The sequence below is a fragment of the Tachypleus tridentatus genome, chromosome 10 (genome assembly GCF_004210375.1).
Source record: "Tachypleus tridentatus isolate NWPU-2018 chromosome 10, ASM421037v1, whole genome shotgun sequence".
In the NCBI taxonomy this organism is placed as follows: Eukaryota; Metazoa; Arthropoda; class Merostomata; order Xiphosura; family Limulidae; genus Tachypleus; species Tachypleus tridentatus.
The window spans coordinates 100,172,170-100,191,329 of NC_134834.1; the positions used below are offsets into that span (position 1 = coordinate 100,172,170).

At 33.7% G+C, this 19,160-nt stretch overlaps 1 protein-coding gene across 1 annotated transcript in view; it reads left to right on the plus strand.

The window, feature by feature from the left end:
- Positions 1 to 11,347: 11,347 nt before the first annotated feature.
- LOC143228427 (laminin subunit alpha-like) overlaps positions 11,348 to 19,160 on the plus strand; it is a 123,327-nt gene continuing 115,514 nt past the window's right edge. The window contains exons 1-3 of the mRNA XM_076459690.1: positions 11,348 to 11,430; positions 12,232 to 12,292; positions 13,773 to 14,009. Coding sequence (XP_076315805.1) covers positions 11,348 to 11,430; positions 12,232 to 12,292; positions 13,773 to 14,009 — 381 coding nt within the window. The remainder of the gene's footprint in view (positions 11,431 to 12,231; positions 12,293 to 13,772; positions 14,010 to 19,160) is intronic.

Here is a 19,160-nt window from a genome sequence, read left to right on the forward strand (position 1 = left end):
AAAATTTATAACCCTTCTTCAGTGTTTTTCAGGTCAGATCCACAACTATATTAAATAAAAACTTTTTTTATTTATTTAACAGATTGGGCAGAGATGAAAATCAAGCAATGACTGAGGCCTTTTATTAAGTAATGATGATGGAAATCACTTGTTTGATTAATGATAATTAAAAATAATTATTTTTACTGTATATTTGTTTTCACTCTGAATTAACAATTCTCACTTTGAACTTAAAACCCTGTAAGCAAATTATTTACTTATACCTTACTATTTATTTAAAGTTTAAAAAGTTTTCCTCTAGATTTTCAGTTGCAGAAGTCTTTGATCAAATCCTCAAAACTAATTTGGCGTAACAAATCTGCTTCTATACTTAGCAGAGACAAGACAGCCAGCCTGTCTTGTCATATAGTTGTTCTGCTGGCATTGTTAATATACTTGAGTTGAGAAAATGAACGCTCAGCTGTGTAATTTGTGACCATTAATGTTAAAAATATATGCACTGCAATGTCTATGTTTGGGAACGCACGCTCAATTTGTCTTCTGAAATTATTTTATATAAGTTCAGCATGACTGAACACAGCATGACAGCTGTGAACTTATGGCGCACATGTGAGTGAAAGTGTTTAAGCTCGACAGAGAGATTAGGTGTCCAAGTCCTCTGGGTAAGCATCATTAGCTTTTGGGAACACTGAGAGGACCTTTCAGTTTCAGCAGACATCATTTGGATCATCAGTTAGGAAGAAACCTGTTTGATGTTTCTTTGTACACCTCTTTTCTTCTTCGTCTGGGTTTCTAGTTCGTCAACAATTGTGTAGAAGGTGGTGAAACAAATTTATCTCTGGCATTCAGATCTACTTTTGCATCTCAGTCATTGAGTACCTTCCTTCTGAAACGTTTGCGAGTTTGAGCTGCATTGTAATCAATACCTGTTAGTATTTCCTTCTGCTTCAAATCTATCAAGGCCATCCTTTAAAGTGCATAGTTGGTCAGCTAATGACCCGTACAGATCTGCACGTGTTTTTTAAATTCATATTCTCATTTTGCAGAACTTGACTTGCTTTATGAAACATTTGCAAAATCTCATCCCACATGATCAACATTAAAAACAAATTCTAGCTCTTACATCTCATTTGGAATATTGTCTGTTTCTCTTCTAGTGTCTCCCTTTTCTGACTGGTTTTCAACTAGACATTCTAAAGCTTCAAAATCTTAAAAAAAACTTCAAAATTGCTGTTGTTGCCATAGTATGTGCTTCCCATCTGGTATCAGAGAGATTTTAACACACTTTCATTTCCAAGACAAGTTTTAAGAATTTTTCACCAGCTAGTTGAGGATGAAAAAATTTATAGGGCAAATGCATTGTAAAGAACAAACTAACTGCCACTTGACAGCAATCAACAGCACTTGGGCCTACCAGATGTTATGAATGGGCTGCACAGGGCACATACATGGCAAACTTATTTTCTTCTAAAATCTCTTGCTGCATCCCTTATAACGCCCAGACATGTTGGCAGCATAGTCGTAAGACTGACAACTACATTTTGAAAAAATTAAATTTGCAAACTTTATGTAAGTACTGCAATACCTGGTTTGCCATTTCCTCACGGTATGGTCTTTCAGTTCCAGAAAGGTTAAAAAGCATTCAATAGGTTGCCCATCTTTTAAGTATTGAAGTACAACACTTAACTGATCTATATGCGATAGATCTGGCGTCGAATCAATTGACAAGCTAAAATAGCCAGAAAAATTTACTTCATCAACAATGAACGCACGGACCTTCTGTGCCATTGGTTCAATGAGTTCTTCACAGGTGGTTTTGGACAAGTAAGAAGGTTTTCCTTTTCCAGAACTTCTATATTTCGAAATGTGCCCTGCTAACAATGGATCAAACTGACTGCAGTGAACCAAATTTTTCATCTGTTCCTCGAAAAGCCAGACCACGTTCAGCTAACGTACGAATAACAGTTATTACACTCTCCAAGATATGTTCCCAATAATTGCACTCTTCTTTAATTTGTTTTCCAACTCCTGTCGCAAGCCTAAACCTTGTCTGTGAGATAAGTATGTTAACAAAGCAATAAACTGACCCTGTTGATGGTGAATGCAATAATCATTCTCTCTTGTATTGCTCACCATTGGCTTTTACCCCAAAGAAAAGAGTTTGCGAACAGTATTTCGTTGGTTTACCACTATTGAAACTCCGACAAGATTTGCCAAATGGCCCATTGTGGTGCTGACAGTCAGTGAGTTCACAAGCAATCCAATAAGACACATAATCTGCAGAGAAATCGAGCCACAACCCTGAATCTTTTGCTTTAGTTTTTCATCTTTTGTACACTGAAGCATTTTACCATAGTCCAGTAGATTTTCATTTTCAGCAACTGTTTCAACTTAAGACTGTCTTGTAAACCAACTTGCATCAACATTACCACTGGAGGTATCAAGGAGAATATAGAGGCAAAGTGAGATCATTTGTGGAACTTGTGCCAGTTGAGCCAGTCTGTGACACCTCAACGTCATCATGATGTTCGGACCTTAAAGTGGACAAAGTGGTACTTGTAGGTGTGGAGCTTGGTTCAACTTCAGTCTTGGTAGAGTCAGATGCAGTACAAGTGACTTCTTAGGGCGTATGAGGGTTTTGATTTGGAAGATCATGTTGTGTAAGTTGAGTGAAAACATTAGTCAGCTTTTCAGTCTTGACCACCAAATCAAAGCCTTTTATTGGTTCTTTTTACCAGTTTTCTCGTTTGTGCACCACTTAGTTTAACACATTTCATCTTGCAGTCTGAAAAATACAGAAACAAAAATAAAAAACACAAAATAATATGGATCTTATATAGTTAAAATGACTAGAAAAACACTGAAAATCATAAAGAAAAACGTTTTTAAAGAGAGTCAAGCATAAAAAAACTCAGGTCTACATTTAAACAAAGATTGTTGGAAAGTTCTCCCTAGGACCTAGGTCCATCAGCACATAAACGTGAATTAATAAATACCTTTACTGATTTGCTGCATTCTAATTGGTTGAAAACCATTCGAGACTAGCTTCCATCCATTTTAGTAGAATTAGTTTTCAGTCATTGCAAAAGTTTCATTAAGGTTGTTGCTATGGTAATTGTATGCAAGAAGCATCGTAAGTGGTAATATGCAAACCATTGTGAGCAAAAACTTTCCAAAACAATTTGTGATCAATAACACATACTGTAGTAGCCAATATACATAGCGATCATTCTGTACTGGTACACATACATAACATAACAATCAATTGTAAACTGTACTGTACATTGAACTATTAAATAGGGGTTAGGCCTATGCTAGAGTACCTTAATCCTAATCAAATATGTGATGTATGGTTTGTTGGCTCATCTAAAGTCCCAGGTCAAAACTGAGCTCAAAGTTGAGGTTTTAACTTGATGCTAATACATTGCAACTGAGGCCACTAACGTTAAGCCTAGTACTCAGTACTAAACTTGCTCACATGAACTTGTTCAATTCATGCACTTTTTCACACAAGCCTAAATTGATTTTGTTGATTTGTCGGTTCTTTACAGTATCTTTGTATGACCACAGTACTGTACTACTACTACAGTATAGTGTGTACACAACAACGTTAAGAATCATGTTGTTGTACATGTCAAAGTCTTACGCAATTTGACCTAAGAGGTCGAATTGTAGCCTTTAGACTGCTCCGATCAGTCAATTATTTTCCCAGCTTTTCAAAAATGTAATAGAACACATACTGATCTGAATTTACAGTCACAAAATAGTTGAATTACACCTAAACGTTTGTCGTCGTTGTCTGTGTTTCTGTCTCGGATTGTACGCTCGTCTCATAAAAGATATCACCAGAGGGCCGGTCCCGGTCGTAGCATTATGACGTCAGGATAGGATCAAGGAAGATTTGTTTTTGAATTTCGCGCAAAGCTATTCGAACGCCTTAACACGCTTGGCCATGTCGGGCTGATCAAGGAAGAAGTAAGGAGAATATAATTGTTATCTCCATTTTTGGGTCTAAAAATGGAATATTTGATAAAATTTTGTTAGCTATTTATCCCATAAGTAAATCTCAGGTTCGGATCTGTTTACATTATTACATAATCACAAGGAAATACACATATGCCCAAACACTTTTATAGGTTACTTGTAATCTATGAACGGTAGCATTGCTACAATGGCATTCCTTTTTTTCTTGATATGATAAATTTCAAAACATATACTCACACACAAAGGAGGTTTTTAACAGCAAGCTGTTTGAAGTAAAAAAAATTACAGCTCAGAAAAGCTTCAGTGAGAAACACACGTATAAAAATATTACAAACCACACATTAATAATGCAATACTAACGCAAATAAAACTAAAACAAACGAAACAATAACCCATATTTAACGTACGAAAACAGAAGCCGAAAAAACATAAAACGAGCCACGTTTCTGTACACATCTGTCACCATTTCGTTTGACTTATGTTTCTGTGGTATTATATTCTTATTTTTCTGTAGATGTGATTGAATAAAGCAGTAAAAAGATAAAACAAAACAGTTCCACTGCCTATAATTTCTTATAAATAGCCATATCAGAAGGAATTATTGAAAAAGATATTTCACCTTCAAGGTCAGACATCATGACATACGATCATCTTTTACCTGAAGTTTTATCAACATTTTGTACTGCTCTTTATAGTAATCTTTCGCAAATCAATGACTTTTTACTTCAGATACATAGTATAGTAGTTACTCGAAATTTTAGTCACTCACCGAGCCAAATAAAACGTTTTTAGCAATGTAAAGTCGAACACGGCAGATAAGGACAATTACTAAAAAATCGACTGAAGGTGAGTTTGGCAGTGAAAGAGTTAAGGGCATGTTAGCTAGGGGAAAAAATATGGTGTCCCCCTTCCCTTGGTGCCCTGAGCACGTGTTTATTTTGCTTTATGGTTAATACAGGGCTGAGGTTATGCAGAACTGAGGAGAAATAAAACATTCTATAAGTTTGTTCTTAATGGTCTCAGCTATGTAAGCGCATGTAATAAATGTACGGAAATCATCACGCTTACAGAATCTTCTGTAGGCAGGAAATTAGTCTAATTATATCCTGTCTCGAGCTTTATCACTTCCTTTCAGAGTGGCGTGTATTTTCGCCAATTATTCCATTCACAATGTCTTCAACATAATATCATTCGTTTGTTAAAGGATACACTAAATTGCAAAATATAAAACACTAAGTTTTACGTCACTCGTAATCTCTCTCTTATTTTCCCTCCTTTTCTGTGTCCTGAACGTTAAGTTGGCATGTTGTAATTATCGTCAAATTAACTTTTAACTCTAAGACTGTATGGAGATTAACCATACTAAAAAATGAGTTTCGATACACGCCTTGAGTACAACACAGATAGCTAATCGTGTAGCTTTGTGCTTAATAATAAACAGTCAAGTGTAAAAAATGCGCATTCATCTTTACTACAATAATTATGCCCTCACACAAAGAGCAGATAAGGAAATAAAATTGTAACAATAAGCTGGATGTTAAATGCTATATTGTGATGCCGAATACTGAAAATAGGCATCTTTATCTTGCATTTTGCTATGTACTATGTTTTAATTAAAAGTGGACATTTTCAAACTGATCTTATGTGATTACTGATAGAACTGGTGCAGTAATTGTTATAAAAACATAAGGTGTTTAAAAATTACTTTTCAGATCTGTCTTTTGTCTCCCATAAGTCATTCTAAACAAGCTTTTTATTCAATACCAGAACTCATCAATTGGGCTGGACAGTAAAAAACCAAAATTATATGAAACGTTATATATATATCCTTTAAAAAATTGAGCTTAAAAGCCGAGAGGGCGAAATACGGGAAAAGCCGTAGGCCTAAAATTCTTATATAAAAAAATAATGCATCTGTTTTCAAAATATTTTGATGCTTCAATAACACGCTGGCTTTAGGATTTTAAAACTTAATTGTTACAGCAAGTTTCATAGACGGTAGCTGAGATACCGTACTACTGTAATATTTCTAGTTAATGAAAGGTACTGATATAATTTTGACTACTGACCTGTATTACAGTAAGTATCGAAGATAGACTTTCTCTGTTGCTAATACTGGTTATTGATTATGAATAATTTAGGTACTGACACTTTGAACCTCGGTGGTGCTTCAATTGTTTTTAATTTTTAAATACCTAATTTCTCCAAAATTGTCTGAAAAAGCCTGGTGATACTTTAACTAAAAGTATTTGCATACATGGTATAAGTTTTCCATAGTAGTTATGCGGCTGTAAACGAATAAATTATTATTTTTTCCACAACTATAAAGAAATTAATTTAATTTATCCAGTCTCTGTTATAGCTGTCTTACACATATAGGCCCGGCATGGCCAGGAGGTTAAGACTCTGGACTCGTAATCTGAGAGTCGCGGGTTCGAATCCACGCCACACCAAACATGCTCGCCCTTTTAGCCGTGGGAGCGTTATAATGTGACAGCCAATCTCACTATTTATTGGTAAGAGAGTAGCCAAAGAGTTGGCGGTGGGTGATGATGACTAGCTTCCTTCCCTCTAGTCTTACAATGCTAAATTAGGGACGGCCAGCGCAGATAGCCCTCGTGTAGCTTTGCGCGAAATTCAAAACAAACCAAACCTTCCACACATAATAAGATAAGAGTTGCTCGGTCAAAGCTATTATAACAGCCACTTATGATGATGATGTCATATACAGTACTTTCAAGATGAGGTGGGGTGTAGGTGGAATGTGGGAGATCAGGCCTATAACTGGGTAAGGATATGAAATCATAACACCATGGTTGTGTATCTAGGATAGATATCGCTTCAAGTTGTCATTTTATTCTCTTAGCCAACTTAAACTATACGAGTTTTCACAATTCTATTTAGATTACTAATTATTGCAACTTTTTATCTATAACAAAGATAGTTTTGCTCCCAATATCATTTCCCCACTTGTTTTATCAATTGTCAACAATCGCGTGAAATTTATATAGGCGTAGGCTAGGAATACTTGTATTAGAACGTATCTTCAACTCATACCGAATCATGGTTTGAATAACATACAACAGTAAAATATGTTGGTTTTCTCGTCGGTAAACGTATGTTTCGAATTTTACGTGCGCATACACAAGCATTAGATATACGGTTTTACAAGTTTTATCCTAGCATAATCATTATTCAACATATTCGGTTGACACGTGTGGTTATTTATGAAGCGGCGCTATAAATACATCACCTTATATGTTCTCACAGTTACTGCACGTGGGCGTGAATGTCTTTTCTAAGAGTTCCGTTACTCGTACCATCCGCCTTCGAGTACGAGCTTACTAAACCATCAAAATCTTAAATGCATATACACGTTCTGTGGAGAAAGGAATCTGTGCTCGTAACTTCTTGACAAGTAACCTCTGATTGATTTGTATATGTCTGTGTATTCATGTGCATGTTTCGTGCGTGAAAGTATATGTGAATGACGAGAACATTTCTTGAAGATCGCTACACTACTCACTTCTTTGTAGTGGAGTGTGATCTCACAAATTCTACCGGTTCCACAAAATAACAAAACGAAACTCACTGAACCAAGAAAGTTACCTTTCCCTTAGTTTGTTTGCCTGCTAAAGAATGTTCCTATAGTCAGTTTATTAAATGTTGGTCTGTGTTATGTATCTGATGTTTACCGAAATGCGTGATGTTGAAACTCATGCAAGTTGATTTCACGTAAAACAAACAAACAAAACTAGTCTTTATTTTCGGTAGTAAATTAATATTTTTTATTAATGGGAGAGACAAATAAATTTTTTATGAGTGCAAGAAGACAATAATATGTAAAACACGCTGCATCTGGGCCTGGGCATGGCCATGTGATCAGGGTGCTCGACTCGCAATCTGAGGATTGCGGGTTCGGTTTCTCATGCCATCAAACATACTCGCCCTTTCAGCCATGGGAACGTCATAAGTTACGCTCAATCCCACTATTCGTTGGTAAAAGTTGTCTGTGGGTTATGAAATCCGATGTTTAGCAGTATGAGCCTGCAGATATGTCGCTGTGCTGCTAGGAGGCTTTCATTAACGTTTGCTACAGGCTACTATCTATCATTTGTACGCAGTTGTGGACATGTGTTAATAATAACGTTTTCATTTTCAACAAAATTAATTCGCTAACGACCTTCTAGCAGCACAGTTGTATGTCTGTAGACTTATAACACTAAAATTGGATTTAACTACCTGTGGTTGGCACAGCATAAATAGCCTATCATATAGTTTGTGTTTAAAACAAACAATCTAATGACAGTACGAACAACGTAAAATAAACTTACTTTTAAATTTCATGGCTTATTGAATATACCTGTTAACTAGTACTGACCTGAGAATTTCACTAACTTCTCAATCACTGAGCCGCGCCGGCATGACCAGATGGGTTCAGGCGTCGACTCGTAATCTGAGGGTCGCGAGTTCGAATCCCCATCACATCAAATATGCTCGCCCTTTCAGCCGTGGGGACGTTATAATGTCACGATCAATCCCAGTATTCGTTGGTAAAAAGAGTGGTCCAAGCTTTGGCGGTGGGTGGTGATGACTAGCTGCCTTCCCTCTAGTCTTACACTGATAAATTAGGGACGGCTAGCGCAGATAACCCTCGTGTAGCTTTGTGCGAAATTCAAAACAGACCCAACCAATCACAGAGCGAACTGAAAGTAACTGATTTTCGTATTTATAATGTATCTTTGTTTCTAGATGATTCGCAAGTTATCTCGATCATTCACAAATATTCTAGATATTCGAGGACTACTTTTAGCAATTTTCTAAATCTAGTGGCATTATCATGTTAACAGCTTCCTCTAATGAACAACTAATTCAAAATATTGAAAACATAGCTTACAATAAAATTATACTTATGGAACTTAGAGAAATAAAACGTTGTCACTATTATTTTTATTTTAGAGTTAATTCAGATGAGGCGTAATCCAGTGCACGCGGATCAAGAGTCGATAAAGAGATAAGGCAGTGCTCGGCTTAATTTTCGAGGAAGGGGTGGGGTGTAGGGAGGCTGCGCCCAGTGCTAAACTCTCCAGTGTGTCTCCCGGCTCTCATTCCTTTGTCTACGTATGTAGCGATCCAAGGATAAATCTGGCTCATGGTCACTTAATGTCTGTAAAAACAAAAGTGTTAATGGATGTAAAATACAAAATGATAGGTGAGGGTATGTATGTGTTTTCTTATAGCAAAACCATCTAGGGCTATTTGTTGAGCCCACCAGGGGAATCGAACCCCTGATTTTAGCTTTGTAAATCCATAGCCATACCAGTGTACTAGCGGGGGGCCATGATAGGCGAAACGATTTGTTGTGGGTGAAATGAAAGACGTGAGGTACAGTGTGGATTTCAATATAAAAATAAAACACTTTATTCAGTGAAGCAAAATAAAATGAAAGTCACAAGTAATCATCAATGGTAAAGAAATAAAGGGTAAAAATGTAACTAGTTGAGAAAATCAGAAAATAGAAATATAATAAAACAAACACAGGACTTCCACAACAAGTTTTGATTCTTTCAGAAAAACGAACTTTCTTCAGAAATCATATTCAATATCATATGAACACGAATTCCGTAAATGATACCTTATAATGATAATAATATTCAGAAGTAATTTAAAGGTATGACACTGGAGACCCTATATGTGTGGGGCAGGGGGTAATTACCGAACTGGCCCGATAGATGTAGTCTTAAATCAAACCTATCATAACACAGAATATCATTGCGTAATAAAACGTTAAAGGGATTTGGTTCAACTTGTAGTTTTTCTAACAGTTACCGGTATGAAACTAGGGTAAATTTAATAAATTCATTTTAGTGATATATTTTTATTTTAATTGTCTGTTTCCGTTGTTTATACCACGTTGAAAGCGCCGGTTGTCGTCTTATCTCCGAAACTAAGTCATGTCCGGTATTGTACATTGACTGCGTACGGAGGATAATGGTATAAAACAGCAGGCCTCGTACTTAAGAAGCCTGATTTACATCTGCGCATTCGAACCCTGTTGTATATCATGCTTGTCGTTTTAGTGGTGGAGACATTATACTACAGCGATTAACCTAACTTTTCTGTGGTATGGGTACCACAAGAATGGGTGGTGTTGACTATCTGTCTATCCTGCTTTTCTTCGAGTTCAGTGTTTCCAAACGTTAAGCATTATTATATCACTTTTGAGACTTTAGCCCCATCGGTGTACTACTAGAGGTGGGATTAGTCAGCGATCTAGCTGCTATCCGAGGAAGGAGGATAGTGACTAGATACTGTAATAATGTACAGAAAGGAAATGAGAAAATAAACAGAAGTTTACGAAGATTACATAAATTGGCTATTAAGAGTTACGTTAAAGAAATAATAATTGCATACAAATTTGAATATGTACCTGGAGATAAATAAGTTGATGATTGTTCAATGCCAAAGGTGGAATTGCTTGAGACCACACAGTAGGACAGGGATATACAGCTTAATGTTGGTGAGCTTCAGATAAAGATGCAGATCCACGTTACACGTCAATGAGGTGATTTCCAGACTCTGGGAGGAAACTTTTTAATGTGGGTATCCCCTTTTATTTTTCGTCCCTGCCAGAAACACTGTTCTATCAGTTTTAAATTAGGGACGAGTGATACAGATATCCTGCGAATCGCTTTACGCAAAATTTATCAAAGAAACAGATTTGGCTTTTATAATGGAAGATACATTGTTGTTTTTGCACTGGTTTAAAATGGAAAGATAATGCAGCAATTTTTTTTCTCTTTTAATTGACAGGCAAGTGGTTGTCAGTTTAAAAACAAACAGACAGAAGAACATGCCACTGAGAGTAATTATAAGACTATTAAACCAATCACTGAACCAGCCTAAGATGACAACATTATCGAATTTAATGAGATGATTCTGGAAGACAAAGTTTTTAAAAACTACACATAGTATAGCTGTTTTTAAAACTTCTTGCAATTCAATCCTAGTTGACTGCATTGCTATTAAAATAAGTCTCAAAGAAGTAGTAACTCGTTGTATCTAAAAACATGTGGAAAATATGCAGAATTGGAAACATTTTTTAAGATACATATTGATTTGGCTAACCAATCGTAAGTAGGCCATCATAATGTGTAAGTATTTCTGCTTCATGTGTGTGTGTGTGTGTTTTATTTTCTTATAGCAAAGCCACATCGGGCTATCTGCTGAGCCCATCGAGGGGAATTGAACCTCTGATTTTAGCATTGTAAATCCGTAGCCGTACCACTGTACTAGCGGGGGGCTCTGCTTAATTTAACAGACTTCTAAAGTATTATTCAGACATAAGGTCAAGTAGCACACAATGGAATTACCCAGTAACACAGGAGACAAGTTTTATGACATATCAAGTCAGAAAAATGCAACCATTTTGATTAGATATGACAGGTAATCTCAAGTATACTAAGAAGGTTCCAAATCAGAAATAACAAAAAGTCAAAAAGTTTTTGGGTAGGAAATATATAGTCTCAAAGAGGGTATAAAAGGATAACATTAAAGAAAAAAATAACCATAAAAAGTTTAACTTCACTGCAATGATAGGAGATTTTGATCATTATAGAAGATGAAGAACACTGGTAAGATGGGAAATTAGGAAACCACGAAAAGAATATGGAGAAAGGTTAATTGAGAATTAAAATGTTAGCAGCAAAGATTTCTTCAAATATGTGAATATTAAGCAAAGCCTTTGAAGGATGATGTAGAAAGATTAATATATGATGATTATTAAATATTTTTAATCAGTTTTTACTGATGAAGACTTAAGCAGTATTCCTCATCTTGAACATTTGATAGATGAAAACAACATCGAAAAAGATGATCACATTCATTCTGAACTTGTTAAAAAAATTGGGATATGTAACAAATGATAAAGTTCATGGGCCAGATAATATTTATCCAAGGATTTTGAAAGAGATTAAAGACTGGATATGTGAGCCACTTATTACCATATCTTCTTAATTCTTGAGTAGTAGACAAGTACCAAAGGACTGGAAGCTAATGTAACTCTGAAATTTTCGAGGGAGGTAATAAAAATTGTCCCAGTAATTATAGACCCTTTAACCTTACATCAGTTTTGGGAAACATTTTGGGAAGTCTTATAAAAGATACTTTACAAAATAATTTAACAAAGCTCAAAATTTTATTGGATAATCAAAATGGTTTTACTAAGGGAAAATTTTGTTTTAAAAGTCTGTTGGTATTCTTTGAAGAGGTTACTGGTTATGAAAATGAGAGTAAGGGTGTAGATTTGGTTTGTATAGATTTTCAGAAAGCATTTAGCATGGTTTCACATAGATTATTAAAAAATTTAACTCTAGGAGTGAATGATAGGTTTGCTCATCAGATAGAAAACTGATTAGGTTGAAGAAAGCAGTGGGTTGTTACAAATGGAGTTCAGTCAAACTTGATCACTGTCACAAGTGGAGTTCCTCAGGAATCAATGTGAGAACTTTAGATCTTTGTAGATTGTTTACATTTGTTGATGACATTAAAGTTTGGATGTTACTGGCTTTAAGGATAATGATGCTTTCCAAAAGAATTATCATTTAGTGAGTTGATAAAATAAATAGCAGACAAATTTTAAACAAAGCAAAATAATACAAGTAAGATACCACAACTTCAGTTATGAGTATCATTTTCATGAGAATAACCTTATAATAACAGTGTTATGGGGAAAAAAAATGTTCTTGGTGTTCTGGTTCATTAGTCTCTCGAGCCATCCAAATGATGTTAGTGGCATGGCAAATTAGGATTTTATGTTATATGTACTGAAATAATGAATTTGTAAATGTTATAATGTCTCTTTATAGGTCATTGATTAAGCCACATTGGGATCACTGTGTTAAGCCTTGGGATCCTTAACTCGGAAAGGACATTGAATTGTTTGGAAGGAAGGGTTCAGAGGAGGGTTACTAAAGTGACACCTGGAATGAATAGGCTAAGATCTCATGTTTTACTTTGAAAACAGAAAAGCTAGAAAGGGTCTGCTTGAGTTAGTTATTTATTTTTCTAACATATTTAATGGAAAGACTAGAGGACACATTTTGACAAGAAAGGAGTCATCTTCAGCTAAGACAACTTAATATTTCTAACAGGGTGATTAGTCTTTGTAATGGGTTGCCTTTGGATGTGGTAGATGCAGTTAATTTGAGGGAGCTGAGGGAAAGTTTCACAGGTATTTGAATAATAGGGGCTGACTTTAGATTTTTTTAATGCTTATTTTAATTTAGTAGATAGGATGGTCTAGATGAATCTGAAGGTCCCTTGTTGCCCTTTAATGTCATGTTTCTTAGTTTCTTTGTATTAAATCAAAGCCACACTTGGCTTTCTGTTTTGACCACTGTCGGTAATTAAAATGGGGCAACTGTTGTATTAGTATTTATATATTGAATGATTCCCGATGATGTCATACTTTGATATCTAATTATGAAAAGAGGAGTTTAATATCCTTGTGTTGAACAGGCAAGCACCACTTAAGCAATACATTTGATAGATCAATAATATAACTGTTATTACTTACTTCTATGTTGGTTATGGATATGTTATAGAAGAGAATTATTATATGTCCTCCACTGTTACAGCGGCAACTCTACGAATTTACAATTCTAAAATCAGGGGTTTGATTCTCCTTGGTGGACTCGGCAGATAGCTCGATGTGGCTTTGCTATAAGAAAACATGCATACCGTCATATTATATTTTTTGAAATAATTTTTCAATTTTCTCTCTGTAGGAATTCCATGTTGCCTATGTGTTTATTAAGATGGGGATATCTCCCAGACCAGGAGTGTGGGCCCTGGAAAGATCGACAGATGGGGGGAAGACTTACCAGCCCTGGCAGTACTTTGCAGACACCCCCGGTGATTGTGTCCAGTACTTTGGAAATGACTCACTACATCCCCTCACTGAAGATGATTCAGTCATTTGTGAAACAAAGTTCTCTAAAGTTGTTCCTTTGGAAGGGGGTGAGGTGAGTGAAAGCTAGAATTGGTTTGACAGGTGTTGGTAAACACAGAATTAATGTTCCTGTGAGTTAAACAGAGAAGAAAAATTGTCCATCATGATCAATTATTTGATAGCACTGTGGGATTTAGTCATTACACATATGGTACTTTATATTGTGAAGCATCTGAAGATAATATATATATATCTTGCATTGAACGTATCAGTTGATGAAGCAACTTTCTGTATAGTTTAGATCAATAGAGTAAGTTAATGTTTATAAGGAAAATAAATCCTGGAGATTCAAATGAATAAATATTAAGAAAAAATGCTTCATGGGAAGAGTAATCTTGCTTAGATTAGGGAAAGTAATATATATACATGTTCCTCAATTGGGGGAAAGTAATATGTATACATATGTTTCTCAATTGGGGAAAGTATTATATTTCTACATATGTTCCTCAATTGGGGGAAGTAATACATAAACATATGGTATATATTAGTCCTTCACTGGAGAAACTAATATATATACATGTGTTACTTCATTGGGGAAAGTAATATATATACATGTGTTCCTCAATTGGGGAAAGTAATATATATATATATATATGTTCCTTCATTGGGGAAAGTAATATATATATATATATACATGTGTTCCTTCATTGGGGAAAGTAAGATATACACATGTGTTCCTTCGTTGGGGAAAGTAATATATATACATGTGTTCCTCAATTGGGGAAAGTAATATATATATACATGTGTTCCTCAATTGGGGAAAGTAATATATATATAGACATGTGTTCCTTCATTGGGGAAAGTAATATATATACATGTGTTCCTTCATTAGGGAAAGTAATATATATATATATGTATATGTATACATGTTCTTCAATTGGGGAAAATAATACGATTATGTTCCTTGATTGGAGAAAGTGATATATATGTATGTTCCTTCACTGGGGAAAGTAATATATATGTATATATATCAAATTACACTGTTCCTTGATTAGGGAAAGTACTATACATGTATAAAAAATTACACTGTTTCTTGATTAGTGAAAGTAATTTATAGATCAAATTACACTGTTCTTTTATTAGGGGAAGTTAAGAGGGATATAAAATGACACTTTTCATTTACTTTGCAACTATTTTCATTGCGTTATTTTGACTTGTTGGTTATAACCAAGACTTTGTAGCTAATGCAGTTTTACACTGGGTTTTAACCAAGATGTTTGTTACATGTGTAACTTGTCACTGGGATTTTAACCAGGAGATTTGTTACAAGTGTGACCTGATAATGGGTTTTTCACCAAGATGTTTGTTACATGTGTGACTTGACACTTGGTTTATAACCAGGAGGTTTCTTGTAATTGTGATTTTAACCAGGGAGTTTGTTACAGATCTTATTTTACTTTGGGTTTTTAATCAGGCTGGTTATTTGTTACTAATGCTACTTTATACTTGGTTTTTCATGAGGTTATTTGTTACAAACATGACTTTACTCTGGGTATTTAACTAGGAAGTTTGTTACAAATGTAACTTAACACTGGGTTTTTAACAAGGCTGTTTGTTACAAAAGTTAATTTACTCTGATTTCTAACTGTGAAGTTTGTCACAAAAGTTACTTTGTCTTGATTTTTTTACTGTGAAGTTTGTTGCAGAAGTTACTTTACCATGGATTTTTTAACAATGAAGTTTGTTGCAAAATTTACATAACCATGGTTTTTTTAACAATGAGGTTTGTTACAAAAGTTACTTTACCATGGATTTTTTAACAATGAAGTTTGTTGCAAAAGTAACATTACCATGGTTTTTTAACAATGAAGTTTGTTGCAAAGTTACTTTACCATGGTTTTTTTAACAATGAAGTTTGTTGCAAAAGTTACATTACCATGGTTTTTTAACTATGAAGTTTGTTACAAAAGTTACATTACCATGGTTTTTTTTAACAATGAAGTTTGTTGCAAAAGTTACTTTACCATGGTTTTTTAACAATGAAGTTTGTTACAAAGTTACATTACCATGGTTTTTTTAACAATGAAGTTTGTTGCAAAGTTACATTACCATGGTTTTTTTAACAATGAAGTTTGTTACAAAGTTACATTATCATGGTTTTGACAATGAAGTTTGTTGCAAAGTTACTTTACCATGGTTTTTTAACAATGAAGTTTGTTGCAAAGTTACTTTACCATGGTTTTTTTAACAATGAAGTTTGTTGCAAAGTTACATTACCATGGTTTTAACTATGAAGTTTGTTACAAAGTTACATTATCATGTTTTTTAACTATGAAGTTTGTTGCAAAGTTACATTACCATGGTTTTAACTATGAAGTTTGTTGCAAAGTTACATTATCATGTTTTTTAACTATGAAGTTTGTTACAAAGTTACATTACCATGGTTTTTTAACAATGAAGTTTGTTGCAAAGTTACATTACCATGGTTTTTTAACTATGAAGTTTGTTACAAAGTTACATTACCATGATTTTTTTAACAATGAATTTTGTTGCAAAGTTACTTTACCATGGTTTTAACAATGAAGTTTGTTGCAAAGTTACATTACCATGGTTTTAACTATGAAGTTTGTTACCAAAGTTACATTTCAATGGTTTTAACTATGAAGTTTGTTGCAAAGTTACATTACCATGGTTTTTTAACTATGAAGTTTGTTGCAAAGTTACATTACCATGGTTTTTTTAACAATGAAGTTTGTTGCAAAGTTACATTACCATGGTTTTTTAACTATGAAGTTTGTTACAAAGTTACATTACCATGGTTTTTTTTAACAATGAAGTTTGTTGCAAAGTTACATTACCATGGTTTTAACCATGAAGTTTGTTACAAAAGCTACATTACCATGGTTTTTTTAACAATGAAGTTTGTTTAAAAGTTACATTACCATGGTTTTAACTATGAAGTTTGTTACAAAGTTACATTACCATGGTTTTAACAATGAAGTTTGTTGCAAAGTTACTTTACCATGTTTTTTAACAATGAAGTTTGTTACAAAGTTACATTACCATGGTTTTTTTAACAATGAAGTTTGTTGCAAAGTTACATTACCATGGTTTTAACTATAGTGTTTGTTACAAAGTTACATTACCATGGTTTTTTTAACAATGAAGTTTGTTGCAAAGTTACATTACCATGGTTTTAACTATGAAGTTTGTTACAAAGTTACATTACCATGGTTTTTTTAACAATGAAGTTTGTTGCAAAGTTACATTACCATGGTTTTAACTATGAAGTTTGTTACAAAAGTTACATTACCATGGTTTTTGTCAACAATGAAGTTTGTTGCAAAAGTTACTTTACCATGTTTTTTTAACAATGAAGTTTGTTACAAAAGTTACATTACCATGGTTTTAACAATGAAGTTTGTTGCAAAGTTACATTACCATGGTTTTAACTATGAAGTTTGTTACAAAGTTACATTACCATGGTTTTAAACAATGAAGTTTGTTGCAAAGTTACATTACCATGGTTTTAACTATGAAGTTTGTTACAAAGTTACATTACCATGGTTTTTTTGACAATGAAGTTTGTTGCAAAGTTACTTTACCATGGTTTTTTTAACAATGAAGTTTGTTGCAAAGTTACTTTACCATGGTTTTTAACTATGAAGTTTGTTACAAAGTTACATTATCATGTTTTTTAACTATGAAGTTTGTTGCAAAAGATACATTACCATGGTTTTTTAACTATGAAGTTTGTTGCAAAAGTTACATTATCATGTTTTTTAACTATGAAGTTTGTTACAAAAGTTACATTACCATGGTTTTTTTAACTATGAAGTTTGTTACAAAAGTTACATTACCATGGTTTTTTTGACAATGAAGTTTGTTGCAAAAGTTACTTTACCATGGTTTTTTAACAATGAAGTTTGTTGCAAAAGTTACTTTACCATGGTTTTTTAACTATGAAGTTTGTTACCAAAGTTACATTATCATGTTTTTTAACTATGAAGTTTGTTGCAAAAGTTACATTACCATGGTTTTTTAACTATGAAGTTTGTTGCAAAAGTTACATTATCATGTTTTTTAACTATGAAGTTTGTTACAAAAGTTACATTACCATGGTTTTTTTAACAATGAAGTTTGTTGCAAAAGTTACATTACCATGGTTTTTTTAACTATGAAGTTTGTTACAAAAGTTACATTACCATGATTTTTTTTAACAATGAATTTTGTTGCAAAAGTTACTTTACCATGGTTTTTTAACAATGAAGTTTGTTGCAAAAGTTACATTACCATGGTTTTTTAACTATGAAGTTTGTTACCAAAGTTACATTTCAATGGTTTTAACTATGAAGTTTGTTGCAAAGTTACATTACCATGGTTTTAACTATGAAGTTTGTTGCAAAGTTACATTACCATGGTTTTTTAACAATGAAGTTTGTTGCAAAGTTACATTACCATGGTTTTAACTATGAAGTTTGTTACAAAGTTACATTACCATGGTTTTTTTAACAATGAAGTTTGTTGCAAAGTTACATTACCATGGTTTTAACCATGAAGTTTGTTACAAAAGTTACATTACCATGGTTTTTTTAACAATGAAGTTTGTTGCAAAAGTTACATTACCATGGTTTTTTAACTATGAAGTTTGTTACAAAAGTTACATTACCATGGTTTTAACAATGAAGTTTGTTGCAAAAGTTACTTTACCATGTTTTTTTAACAATGAAGTTTGTTACAAAGTTACATTACCATGGTTTTTTTAACAATGAAGTTTGTTGCAAAGTTACATTACCATGGTTTTTAACTATAGTGTTTGTTACAAAGTTACATTACCATGGTTTTTTTAACAATGAAGTTTGTTGCAAAGTTACATTACCATGGTTTTTTAACTATGAAGTTTGTTACAAAGTTACATTACCATGGTTTTTTAACAATGAAGTTTGTTGCAAAGTTACATTACCATGGTTTTAACTATGAAGTTTGTTACAAAGTTACATTACCATGGTTTTTTCAACAATGAAGTTTGTTGCAAAGTTACTTTACCATGTTTTTTAACAATGAAGTTTGTTACAAAGTTACATTACCATGGTTTTTTTTTAACAATGAAGTTTGTTGCAAAGTTACATTACCATGGTTTTAACTATGAAGTTTGTTACAAAGTTACATTACCATGGTTTTAAACAATGAAGTTTGTTGCAAAGTTACATTACCATGGTTTTTT